General features: G+C 48.4%; 1 protein-coding gene across 3 annotated transcripts in view; it reads left to right on the top strand.

Moving 5' to 3' along the window:
• Nucleotides 1-12748, top strand: part of VPS33B (VPS33B late endosome and lysosome associated) — a 32432-nt gene that overhangs the window by 12194 nt on the left and 7490 nt on the right. For all 3 annotated transcript variants that reach the window (XM_064376282.1, XM_064376284.1, XM_064376283.1), the window contains 10 exons: nt 2733-2782; nt 2975-3042; nt 7812-7857; nt 10246-10340; nt 10840-10944; nt 11339-11435; nt 11639-11716; nt 11922-11995; nt 12283-12369; nt 12555-12645. In XM_064376282.1, the coding sequence (XP_064232352.1) occupies nt 2733-2782; nt 2975-3042; nt 7812-7857; nt 10246-10340; nt 10840-10944; nt 11339-11435; nt 11639-11716; nt 11922-11995; nt 12283-12369; nt 12555-12645 (791 nt within the window). The remainder of the gene's footprint in view (nt 1-2732; nt 2783-2974; nt 3043-7811; nt 7858-10245; nt 10341-10839; nt 10945-11338; nt 11436-11638; nt 11717-11921; nt 11996-12282; nt 12370-12554; nt 12646-12748) is intronic.

Here is a 12748-nt window from a genome sequence, read left to right as displayed (position 1 = left end):
TCCCAGCACTTTGGGAGGCCGAGGCGGGCGGATCACGAGGTCAAGATATCAAGACCATCCTGGCCAACACAGTGAAACCCCGTCTGTACTAAAAATACAAAAAAAATTAGCCGGGCGTGGTGGCACACACCTGTGGTCCCAGCTATTCAGGAGGCTGAGGTGGAAGAATCTCTTGAACCCAGGAGGCGGAGGTTGCAGTGAGCTGAGATTGCGCCACTGCACTCCAGCCTGGTGACAGAACAAGACTACGTCTTAAAAAAAAAAAAAAGAATGCCCATCCTTCAGAGCTCAGCCACCTCCTCTATGAAGCTCTCTATTGCCCTTCCTGTCCAGCGTGATTTTCTCCTCTGGATTTATGTGGCATTTTGTATTTGTCTTGTTCGCTCAGCATGTAGTCATATACAGCTGTTGTCTTGTCTTGTTTTTAAAGTATTTCTCGAACTTAATGTACATGCTTTCTTAGAAGAAAAAAATCTCCTGGATACATGGAGACTATATCCATAGACCCCATTATTTTCTATTACTTTCTTGTATTTTTAAATTTTTTTTTTTTTTGAGATGGAGTTTCTTTCTTGTTGCCCAGGCTGGAGTGCAGTGGCGCTATCTCGGCTCGGCTCACCACAACCCCTGCCTCCTGAGTTCAAGCAATTCTCCTGCCTCAGCCTCCCAAGTAGCTGGGACTACGGGCATGCACCACCATACCTGGCTAATTTTGTATTTTTATTAGAGATGGGGTTTCACCATATTGGTCAGGCTGGTCTTGAACTCCCGACCGCAGGTGATCCGCCTGCCTTGGCCTTCCAAAGTGCTGGGATTACAGGCGTGAGCCACTGCACCTGGACAGTATTTTTAAATTTTTAAAATTAAATTTATTTATTTTCAGAGACAGGGTCTCACCCTGTTGTGCAGGCTGGAGTGAGCTCCTGGGCTCAAAGGATCCTCCTACTTCAGCCTCCTGAGGAACTGGGATTACAGGTGTGCACCACTGTGTACGCCTACAGTTTTTTTTTTTTTTTTTTGAGTCAGAGACTCTGTCACCCAGGCTGGACTACAGTGGTGGGATCTCAGCTCACTGCCACCTTTGCCTCCTGGGTTCAAGTGATTCTCCTGCCTCAGCCTCCTGAGTAGCTGTGATTACAGGCACCTGCCACCACGCCTGGATAATTTTTGTATTTTTAGTACAGAAGGGGTTTCGCCATATTGGCCAGGCTGGTCTCGAACTTTTGACCTCAGGTAATCCACCCGCCTTGGCTTACGAGAATGCTGGGATTATAGGCATGAGCCACCTCGCCAGGCCCTATAGTATATTTTATTTTATCTACCATTATTATTATTATTATTATTATTATTATTATTATTTGAGATGGAGTCTTGCTCTTGTTGCCCAGGCTGAAGTATCATGGCACGATCTTGGCTCACTGCAGCCTTCACCGCCTGGGTTCAAGTGATTCTCCTGCCTCAGCCTCCTGAGTAGCTGGAATTACAGGCACCTGCCACTATGCCTGGCTAATATTTGTATTTTTAATAGAGACAGGGTTTCACCATGTTGGCCAGGCTTGTCTTGAACTCCTGACCTCAGGTGATCGACCCACCTCGGCCTCCCAAAGTGCTGGGGGCAACCACACCCAGCCTACTGTTATTATTATTATTATTATTTATTTATTGCAAAGACGGGGTTTCACCATGTTGGTCAAGCTGGTCTTGAACTCCCGACCTCAGGTGATCTGCCCGCCTTGGCCTCCAAAGTGCTTAGATTACAGGTGTGAGCCACCACGCCCAACCCTGTTATTATTTTTAATAAAGATGAGGTCTCACTGTATTGCCCAAGCTGGTTTCAGACTCCTGAGCTCAAGCAATCTTCCCACCTTGGCCTCCCAGCGTGCTAGGATTACAGGTGTGAGCCTGTATTTTATTTTATTTATTTTTTTAGACGGAGTTTTTCTCTTTGCCCAGGCTGGAGTGCAATGGGATGATCTTGGCTCACCACAACCTCTACCCTCCCGGGTTCAAGTGATTCTCCCGCCTCAGCCTCCCAAGTAGCAGGGATTATAGGCATGCGCCACCACGCCCAGCTAATTTTGTATTTTTAGTAGAGACAGGGTTTCTCCATGTTGGTCAGGCTGGTCTTGAACTCTTGATCTCAGGTGATCCGCCTGCCTCAGCCTCCCAAAGTGCTGGGATTATAGGCATGAGCCACCTCACCTGGTCTTATTTTATTTTTAACTGATGAATAATAATTGTGTATTTTTATGGTATATGCTTGTATTGGTTTTTGACACTTGGTTGTTAATATACTGCATATATATGCATCTTTCTTTGCCCACTGGATTGTAAGTTACTTGAGAACAGGAACTCCTGGGTCCACCATAGGGTCAGTAGCATACCCAGCTCATCACGTTATACCTGTTATGTTGAGAGGTGTCTTCTGTGGTTGGCATCTGATGGACCAAGAGAATGGCATAGCTTTGGCTGGGGTGAGACCTGTAGGCAAATGGCAAAAGAGCTGGTATTGTTTCAGCTGCTTCTAAGTTGCTATCCAACTTGATAATTTTTCTTCACTGTTTATTTTTTATTTTATTTTATTTTAAAGATGGGGTTTCACCATGATGGCCAGAGCTGGTCTTGAACTCCTGACCTCAGGTGATCCACCCACCTCGGCCTCCAAAGTGCTAGGATTACAGGTGTGAGCCACCGCACCCGGCCCCACTGTTTTTTTTCTTTCTCTCTCATAGATTGTGCTTCTTGGTCAGACCCCGTATCAAGAATATGCGATACATTGCCAGTGAGTGTGCCATGGTACTATGGGTAATTGTGGGAAAGGGTGGGCAAAATCTAAGGGCCTTGGCCTTAAGGACCCTCTAATAAGGAAAGAATCATCTGGGTTAGCGGGAGCGCTAGTTGAGGATATCTGCTTCCCTGCTACTGTGTAACAGATGGCTCATGGCTTGCTCGGCTGCATTCCTTCTCTCTGCAGGTCTTGTCAATGCTGACAAAGTGGCTGGCCGAACTCGCAAATATAAAGTGATCTTCAGCCCCCAGAAGGTAGGTTTGGGTCCTGGAGGAAGTGGGATGAGGTAGAACAGGACTGAGCACTAGGCAGTTGTGAGGGGCCAACAGCACTACCTCCCTGTCGCCGTTCGCTTTCTGTTGCTGTAACAGAATACCTGAGACTGGGTGATTTATAATGAACAGAAATTTCTTCAGCTCATGGTCTGGGGAGGTAGTGAAGTCCGAGAGCATGGGGTTGCATCTGGCGAGCGTCATCCCATGGTGGAAGGGTGGGAGGTGGAAGCCAGCACATGACACTGAGAGGTGCCCAGGGGCGGGCCTTGCCTCATAGCCACCCACTCCTGCCATAAGGACCTGAATCCATTCATGAGAACGCCTCCCTCATGACCAAGCACTGCTGCACTGGGGATTAAGTTTCCAACACATGAACTTTTGGGGGCCACATTCAAACCATAGCACTCCCTTAAAGCAAATGATGTATGACTGAGCCAAATACCTGTCACTGTCTTTTCATTAACATATCCTCAGTTGTTTAGCTGAGTGTCTGTCATCATACTGTCCCAAATAAAGTATTGAGGAATCGTTAGAGGAGGCCTCTACATAGATTTCTTTAAATGAAAAGCTTCACACTTGCAAAGCAGAACCTGCCCTGTGTCCCTAACACAGATCTAGGATAGTCATGGTGCAGTGCTACAGCTTTTCAATGATTTTCTCCCTGTATATCCCTTTAGCAGTCAACACGACAATTCATCACCCTCCCTCCCCCTACTCCCCATGCTTATAGGGATGTGGCTGGGCTGGCCCTGGGTTACTAGAACCATGCCACCTTATATTGGAAAAGCTTTTTCTTGCACAGGAAGGGAACCTTAGAGACTGTTTTACTCCACCCCAACTTTGAGCAGCTGACGGAACTGACACCCATGCTCACACAGTGAGTTAGCACGGCCAGCTAGGGTGCTGACTTCTTTACCTCAATAATTGCAGTACATATGTGGAGGTCCATCATAGTCTCTCCCTTTCTTGATTGCATTGAGCTCCTCTCTCACCTCCACATCAGCTACGTGCATCCTCGATCCCAGCGATGGGGAGGAATGACGTTCCAGGCCTTTACCTTACCAGCCATAGGCCTGTAAATCTGTAGCAAGTAGTGCATGCACACTTAGAGAAATTAGAAAGTAGAGTAGGAAGAACAGGGATTTATTCCTTTTCAATTTTCTAAGAAAATTCTAGAGAAAATAGAAGCAGTAACTAAGGACTGAAGCCTCTGAAGCCAGGCTGTCTGGATAAAATCTGCCCTTAAGGGCTTTTACCTGTGTGGTCTTGGGTCAGGGACTCAGCTGTTCTGTTTCCCAGCTTTCTCACCTGGAAGATAGAGTTGATGGTAGTACTTACCTCTGAATTTCAGTGAGATGACTTTGAGTCTCTGTGGAAATAAGAAATCAAGTAGTACCCTAGGCGTGGATTGTTTTCTCCTTCTGTAAAGGGAATAAGCGGAAAAAGCCAGTGACCTTCCTTTGAATGTCACTTGAGAATTGATAGCACAATCTTAGAAATATTTATCCTGCTTAGGAATACAAACATGTGAAGTATTATTACCAGGGCAAGAAATTACTGAGTAGGACAACCACTCGGAGTTATAGATACTTCTGAATGTTATTAAAGGAGCCATGGCAATAATTTCTAGTTTATGGACTTTTACGAAACCTTTTTATTTTTCGAATTATACTTTCAAGGACAGATTTTTTGGGGGAGTGGAGCGGGACAGTCTTGCTCTGTCACCCAGGCTGGAGTGCAGTGGCGTGATCTTGGCTCACTGCAACCTCCACCTCCCGGGTTCAGACAATTCTCCTGCCTCAGCCTCCCGAGTAGCTGGAACTACAGGTGTGCGCCACCATGCCTGACTAATTTTTGTTTGTTTGTTTGTTTGAGACGGAGTCTCGCTCTGTTGCCCAGGCTAGAGTGCAGTGGCACAGTCTTAGCTCACTGCAACCTCCGCCTCCTGGGTTCAAGCGATTCTTCTGCCTCAGCCTCCCTAGGAGCTGGGAATACAGGCGCGTGCCACCACGCACAGCTAATTTTTTGTATTTTTAGTGGAGATAGGATTTCACCTTGTTAGCCAGGATGGTCTCAATCTCCTGACCTTGTGATCCGTCTGCCTCAGCTTCCCAAAGTGCCAGGATTACAGGCGTGAGCCACCATACCTGGCCTAATTTTTTGTTTTTGTTTTTGTTTTTTTTGAGAAGGAGTCTTGCTCTGTCACCCAGCTGGAGTGCAGTGGCGCAATCTCGGCTCACTGCAACCTCTGCTGCCTGGGTTCAAGCGATTCCCCGGCCTCAGCCTCCCGGTAGTGGGACTACAGGCACACACCACCACACCTGGCTAATTTTTTGTATTTCAGTAGAGACAAGGTTTCACCATATTGGTCAGGATGGTCTCAATCTCCTGACCTCGTGATCTGCCTGCCTCGGCCTCCCAAAGTGCTGGGATTACAGGCATGAGCCACCGTGCCCGGCCCATTTTTTGTATTTCTAATAGAGATCAGTTTTGCCAGATTGCCCAGGCTGGTCTTGAACTCCTGAGCTCAGGCAATCTGCCCACCTCTGCCTCCCAAAGTGCTAGGATTACAGTTATGAGCACTGTGACTGGCCAAGGACAGATCTGTATTAACAGGGAATAATCCTACAAGTTAAAATAACCCTATAAGCCTCTACATTACACAGAAAAACAAAATTTGTATTTTTATGAGTGTTCTCCACTTAACAACCTTATCTAATCAAATTCTTTGACCTAATTTCATATTAGGAGGCATCTCTATCTCTTCCTTGAGACTCCCTTTGATAATTATGAAGACTGGCAGTTTTCAGACCTGGCTCTGGAATTCCATTACTTAGCATTAAAAGCTAAAAGCAGACGTGTAGATTTTAGTTTTCATGGCAGAAATGAGTGAGGGATAAATAGGATTCTTCTGTGTAACTATAAAATAAGGAGCAGGTAGCATTGATTACATCTCATAGAGCCAGTATGAAGAAGAAGACAAGTGATTCTTGTAAAACGCTAAGAACCATGCCTAGTCCATTTTAAGGGCTTAAAACATTAGCTGTTAATAACGTCATCTCATTATCAAATGTGAGTGTCCTCAGCATTCTTTCTCATTACTTTCAAATATTCCCTCTTTCTCCACTTCTCTCAAAGGAGAAAGAGATCATGGCCTTTTCTAAGATTAGCCGTTCCATGCCAGTTCCTGACCCTGCTTCTGCCTTCCTTCTTCATTGTCTTGCTTTACCAGGTGGCCTTTCTCTTCTGCCTTCACCCACATCCATCCCTTCTGAACAGTGTCCCCCATTTCATCCTTTCCTCTGTCAGGGCTCCCCCTTTTTCCATGGCCAGGCTTCTGTAAAGAACGTCCTACTGCCGCTGCTTCTGCTTCCTCATCTCCACCTTCATCGTTTCATCTAGCCTCCCTCAGGCCTGTTGTCAAATCCAGTGGTGTCTATTTTATGAATCCTACTAATGCCCTGGCATTTGACACTGTTGCCTCGTCTTCCTTGCACCTCTGACCTTCCCTGCCTTGACTGTTGCTGTTTGATCCTGCCCCTGCATCTCTGGGTATTCTTTTTTTTTTTTGAGACAGAGTTTTGCTCTTGTTACCCAGGCTGGAGTGCAATGGCGCAATCTCGGCTCACCGCAACCTCCGTCTCCTGGGTTCAAGCAATTCTCCTGCCTCAGCCTCCTGAGTAGCTGGGACTACAGGCACGCACCACCATGCTCGGCTAATTTTTTATATGTTTAGTAGAGACGGGGTTTCACCATGTTGACCAGGATGGCCTCGATCTCTTGACCTCGTGATCCACCTGTCTCAGCCTCCCAAAGTGCTGGGATTATAGGCGTGAGCCACCGTGCCCGGCCATCTCTGGGTATTCTTTCTGTCTTCTCCGCCCTGCCCTGTACTTTGGCCCCCTTTCAACTTGGTGTTCCCTAGAGTCCTGTCATTAGCTCTCCTCTGTGTGTTCTTTTCTCTTGGACAGACCATCCACTTTATTATTTATTTATTTGAGACAGGGTCTCACTCTGTTGCCCAGGCTGGAATGCAGGGGCGCAACCTCAGCTCACTGCAGCCTCGACCCCACAGACTCAAGTGATTCTCCCACCTCAGCCTCCTGAGTAGCTGGGACTACAGGCGCACACCACCATGCCCGGCTAATTTTTGCATTGTTTTGTAGAGGTGGGGTCTCACTCTGTTGCCCAGGCTGGTCTAGAACTTCTGGGCTCAAGTGATTCACCTGCCTCAGCCTCTCAAAGGTCTGGGATTAGAGGAATGAGCCACTGCACCCAGGCACATCATCCACTTCAAACACCACTTACATGCTGCTGAATCCCAAGTTCGTGTCTGTGTCTCCCGAGGTCCCGTGGGCATGTCCTAAACAGAATTCAGTCTCCCTTGCACAGCTCTTTCCCTCCCACCTGCTTCTCCACAATTTCCAGAGCACTTCATGCTGTTCCTCTCATCTCTGCCTGTACAACTCACCTTTTGAAGACAGCTGAACTCCTCCTTTGTAAAGCTCTTCCATTCTCTCAGGGAGATAAGAAGCAATTGACTCAAACATAAATTAAATGGATGAGAAAGAAATGAAGTGCTGGGCTGAATCAGTCTGATGGTCCTTTCTAGGTCTAAGAGTGTGGGTTCTCTTATCTTTCACTGGGTTCAGTAATTATTGTCCTCATCAGTGACCACGGAGGAATCCAGAGAAGTGGAGAGAACAGGGAAGAAGGTAGTTTCTAATCAATTTCCTTTTCTCTTTCAGTTTTATGCATGTGAGATGGTGCTTGAGGAAGAGGGAATCTATGGAGGTGAGAGGAGATGAATGTGAGTGGAAAGGGAGAGAGAACATACAGAAGAAAAAATAACTGTTGTTCTCCACCCCCAGCTCCTTCTTTTCCTAGTCTTATTCCTGTTAGTCTAGCAGGAGGAGAGGTTCCTAAGAATGGGAATGGGAACAGGATTACAAATTAGAAGACTACTGGGGGCCGGGCACAGTGGCTCACGCCTGTAATCCCAACACTTTGGGAGGCCGAGGGGGCAGATCACCTGAGGTCAGGAGTTTGAGACCAGCCTGAGCAACATGGCGAAACCCCATCTCTACTAAAAATACAATAATTAGCTGGGTGTGGTGGCACATGCCTGTAATTCTAATTCCATCTACTCAGAAGGCTGAGGCAGGAGAATCACTTGAACCCAGGAGGTGGAGATTACAGTGAGCTGAGATCGAACCATTGCATTACTGCCTGGTCGACAAGAGCGAGACTCAGTCTCAAAAAAAAAAAAAAAAAGTCCAGGCATGGTGGTTCATGCCTGTAATCCCAGCACTTTGGGAGGCCAAGAGGGTGGATCACCTGAGATCAGGAGTTCGAGACCAGCCTGGGATTAGAGGAGTGAGCCACTGGACCCAGCCACATGAATGTAGCTGATGAATGTAGAGATGAAACCCCATCTTTACTAAAAATACAATAGTTATCTGGGCATGGTGGCGCGCACCTGTAATTCAAGCTACTTGGGATGCCGAGTGAGGCAGGAGAATTGCTTGAACCCAGGAGGCGGAGGTTGCAGTTGCCATTGCACTCCAGCCTGGGTGACAAGAGCGAGACTCAGTTTCAAAAAAAAAAAAAGGAAAAAAAAGAACACTATTGAGGTCGTGTGAAAGGAACACCAGGGTTTAGAGTTGGAAATGGCCAACCACTGTTTTCTCACCTTCCAAGGCTCTCACAGGAAAAACTGGACCTCCCCTCTGTGTATTCCTCACACTCTTCCTCACACAGCCCAAGCCTCATCACAGCACTCCCTGCTGGAAATCCGGCAGCGGCTCAGTAGAAGGCCCAGCATTCCCAACATGCTTCCTGTCCCTTGCACAGTCTGGCCCCTCCTGTCCCACTAGCCTCATCCTGTGCTGCTTCCTTCTCCTGACTCACCACCCTGCAGCCAGAGGGACATTACCCATGCTTTTCCAGCTGCCGAGAATGTTCTCCACCCTACACCTTTTTGCCTTTCCAAGACTTACCCAATTTCTTTTTTTTTTTTTTTGGGGGGGGGGCAGGGTCTTGCTCTGTCACCCAGGCTGGAGTGCAGTGGCTTGATCTCAACTCACTGCAACCTCCACCTCCCAAGCGATTCTCCTGTCTCAGCTTCCTGAATAGCTGGGATTACAGGTATGCACCACCACACCCTGCTAATTGTTGTATTTTTAGTAGAGATGGGGTTTCACCATGTTGGTCAGGCTGGTCTCGAACTCCTGATCTCAGGTGATCCACCCGCCTCGGCCTCCCAAAGTGCTGGGATTACAGGCATGAGCCACCATGCCCGGCCTCTTACCCAAATTCTAAGCTTAATTTTCTCATCTTGAGAGAAGTCTTTCCTACACCCCCAGTTGTGGTTACATCCTTTTAACATTTGTGCTCACAGTTTGCTGTTTGACCTCTTTGGAGCACAACCGTGATTTCATAGTTTGTGTCATACTTTGTCTGATATGTCTCCCCCACTAGACTGCAAGCTCCAGAAGGTTGGGAGTCTGTCCATTTTACTCACTGCTATTATCTCTGGTGTTCAACATCGTCCTACATGTAGGCAGCTTTGAGTAAACACTTGCTAAAGAATGAATGAGTGAGCGGGTATGGTCGCTCACACCTGTAATCCCAGCACTTAGGGAGGCTGAGGTGGGCAGATCACCAGAGGTCAGGAGTTTGAGACCAGCCTGGCTGACATGGCAAAACCCCCGTCTCTGATAAAAATACAATAATTAGCTGGGTATGGTGGCACACGCCTGTAATTCTACCTACTCAGGAGGCTGAGGCGGGAATCACCTGAACCCGGGAGGCAGAGGTTACAGTGAGCTAAGATCCCGCCATTGCACTCTGGCCTGGGTGACAAGAGCTAAACTCCATCTCAAATAAATAAATAAATAGAGAGTGATTGCATGTTTTCTCGGCACTTTTGGTCAGCCCTCTAGTAAAAACCCACCACTTACCACATTGTATTACAGGCTGCTGTAGATATGTCTCCTTTCCTTATCAGACCTTGAGCTCCTTAAGGGTGGGGGCTGTGTCTTCTTTGAGGCTTCATTGCTTAGTGCAGTACTGGCGTGTGGCAGGCACTCAAATATTTGTTGCATGATTGTGGCAGACCTTCCCTCTTAACATGGAGCTAAGTACCTTCTGCAGGGAGGCTGATGCTCTCTATCCCCACAGATGTGAGCTGTGATGAATGGGCCTTCTCTCTACTGCCTCTTGATGTGGATCTGCTGAGCATGGAACTACCAGAATTTTTCAGGGATTACTTTCTGGTAAATGCAGGGCCCTTGGGTCTTGGCATCAGGAGATGGGGACAAATGTGGGATCCAGAGGACTAGAAATACCAGTGTAACCTTTGTCCAACTGAAATAATTTATCACAAGCGATTGTGATGTAGTGATTGAGTGCTACAGATTGGTCTTTGTGGGACTTCCTGTGGAGCCAATGAAAATGAACCTTTCAAGCCTCCCGCAGACCCTGCCATCCTGCTCCAGGGGCCAATGAAAATGAATCTTTCAAGCCTTCCTCAGACCCTGCCTGCTCCAGGGGTCAATGAAAATGAACCTTTTAAGCATCATCCTGCTCCAAGGGCCAATGAAAATGAACCTTTCAAGCATTCCCCAGACCCTGCCTGTCCAGGGGCCAATGATAATGAGCATTTCAAGCCTCTCCCAGACCCTACCATTTTGTTCCAGGCTTCCAGGGCTAGCCGCTTTCCAGATGGTCCTGTGGGGTTGATTCATATGTTTGTGGCTTGTGTGGTCCCTGCAGGAAGGAGATCAGCGCTGGATCAACACTGTGGCTCAGGCCTTGCACCTTCTCAGCACTCTCTATGGACCCTTTCCAAACTGCTATGGAATTGGCAGATGTGCCAAGGTGAGAGCCCTCACGGTACTGGTGTCCCAGCAGACCCTATTTCCTCTGTTCCGGACCCACCTGGAGTTAACCAAGGGCTTCTGTGATATGAGGTGTATTCTTTGCTTTCATTGTTTTGGAATAGGTCCTCAGAGAGGAGAACTTGTGTGGCTAACAGAGGCAAGAGCCAGGGTCTCCTGGGTAGCATTCCTAAATCTCATTTTTGCGACAGAGTAACACTCCTAACACTCCTTCTCATTGGCATGAAGGGGTGGGCAGGGATAGACACAGGTGGGAGTAGAATAGGGGCACATGGTGAATAAGAGGAAGTATCACGTGGAAGGGGTTGGCTTCTGTAGGTATGGGGCTGCAGTAGGGACCTGGACACAAGACAGAATGTTCTGGGCCCTGGCAGATGGCGTATGAATTGTGGAGGAAACTGGAGGAGGAGGAGGATGGTGAAACCAAGGGCCGAAGGCCAGAGATTGGACATATCTTTCTCTTGGATAGAGGTAAATTATGCCCAGCACTCCTGTCATCTTTCAGCCCTAGAAGACGCGGGAATATGGCAAGTGTGGTAGCAAAGTTGAAATCCCAGCATTGAGGAGCGTGGGCCCTTGGCCCTATGGGAAGTGTCAGAGCTACCCTTGGGCACGGTGTGTGGGGGGCTGGGTCAGGGAGAACCTTCATATGAGCTCAGGGATCTCTGTTTCAGATGTGGACTTTGTGACAGCACTTTGTTCCCAAGTGGTTTACGAGGGCCTAGTGGATGACACCTTCCGCATCAAGTGTGGTGAGTGCCACTGTCCTCTGCATCTTGGCAAGATGGATGTGGTCATCAGCCTTGGCACCCCCACATGGGACAGGGCTTGTGGGAGAGACCCAGACCCTGAATAACTGCTGGCTTCCAGACAGTTTGAGGACCTTTATGGCAGTTCAGGGAAGGGTAGGAGAAGTCCTCATTGGAGATCCTAATAGCTGTCCCTCTGTTCTCAAAGGGAGTGTCGACTTTGGCCCAGAAGTCACATCCTCTGACAAGAGCCTGAAGGTGCTCCTCAATGCCGAGGACAAGGTGAGGGTGTAGGTGCCAGCAGTGGACCCCCCGAGGGCTGCTGCTTACACGAGGCTGCAGGCCCAGCTCTGCGAGGGGAGGCTGAGTCTGTGGGAGAGAGGGTCTCCCCACCAGTTAAGAGCACACCCAGAGCAGAGTGGGCTTGACTTGGATTTACGGGTCCCAGCTCAGCCTTCTTTGTATTTCTTTGTATTCCCGGAACACCACAGCACGCTTCCTGTACTGTCATTCTGCTGGTAAGTTCTGTTCTGACAGAGTGTGTTGCTCCCATCTGATTCCCCTCACAGGTGTTCCATGAGATTCGAAACGAGCACTTCTCTAACGTCTTTGGCTTCCTGAGCCAGAAGGCCCGGAACTTGCAGGCCCAGTATGATGTGAGGCTCGGAGCCCGGGTCCTCTGTTTTCTTGCCTCAGTGGCTTCCCAAGTGCTGCCCATGGACTCCCTTTCTAATACTATGACAAGCTCCCTGTCCTTTCTCATGGATGGATGGCAGCTGAGGGAGGGGGGTGCTTTCTTGTGTCTGAGGTTGGGGGTTCACCTTTGGGAATTTACCCACAGCGCCGGAGAGGCATGGACATCAAGCAGATGAAGAACTTCGTGTCCCAGGAGCTCAAGGGCCTGAAACAGGAGCACCGCCTGCTGAGTCTCCGTAGGTTTCAGCTTGAGGGGCAGAGGGGAAGTGACTGTGTCCCTCCGGGGAAAGCAAGGACCGTGGCCTCCGAGGAGGAGACCTCTGTTCATCTGACACATAT

The sequence above is a fragment of the Aotus nancymaae genome, unplaced genomic scaffold (assembly GCF_030222135.1).
Source record: "Aotus nancymaae isolate 86718 unplaced genomic scaffold, 86718_ANA_hifiasm-v0.15.2.pri h1tg000014l, whole genome shotgun sequence".
NCBI classification, from domain to species: domain Eukaryota; kingdom Metazoa; phylum Chordata; class Mammalia; order Primates; family Aotidae; genus Aotus; species Aotus nancymaae.
This window is presented reverse-complemented; position numbering and strand designations above follow the sequence as displayed.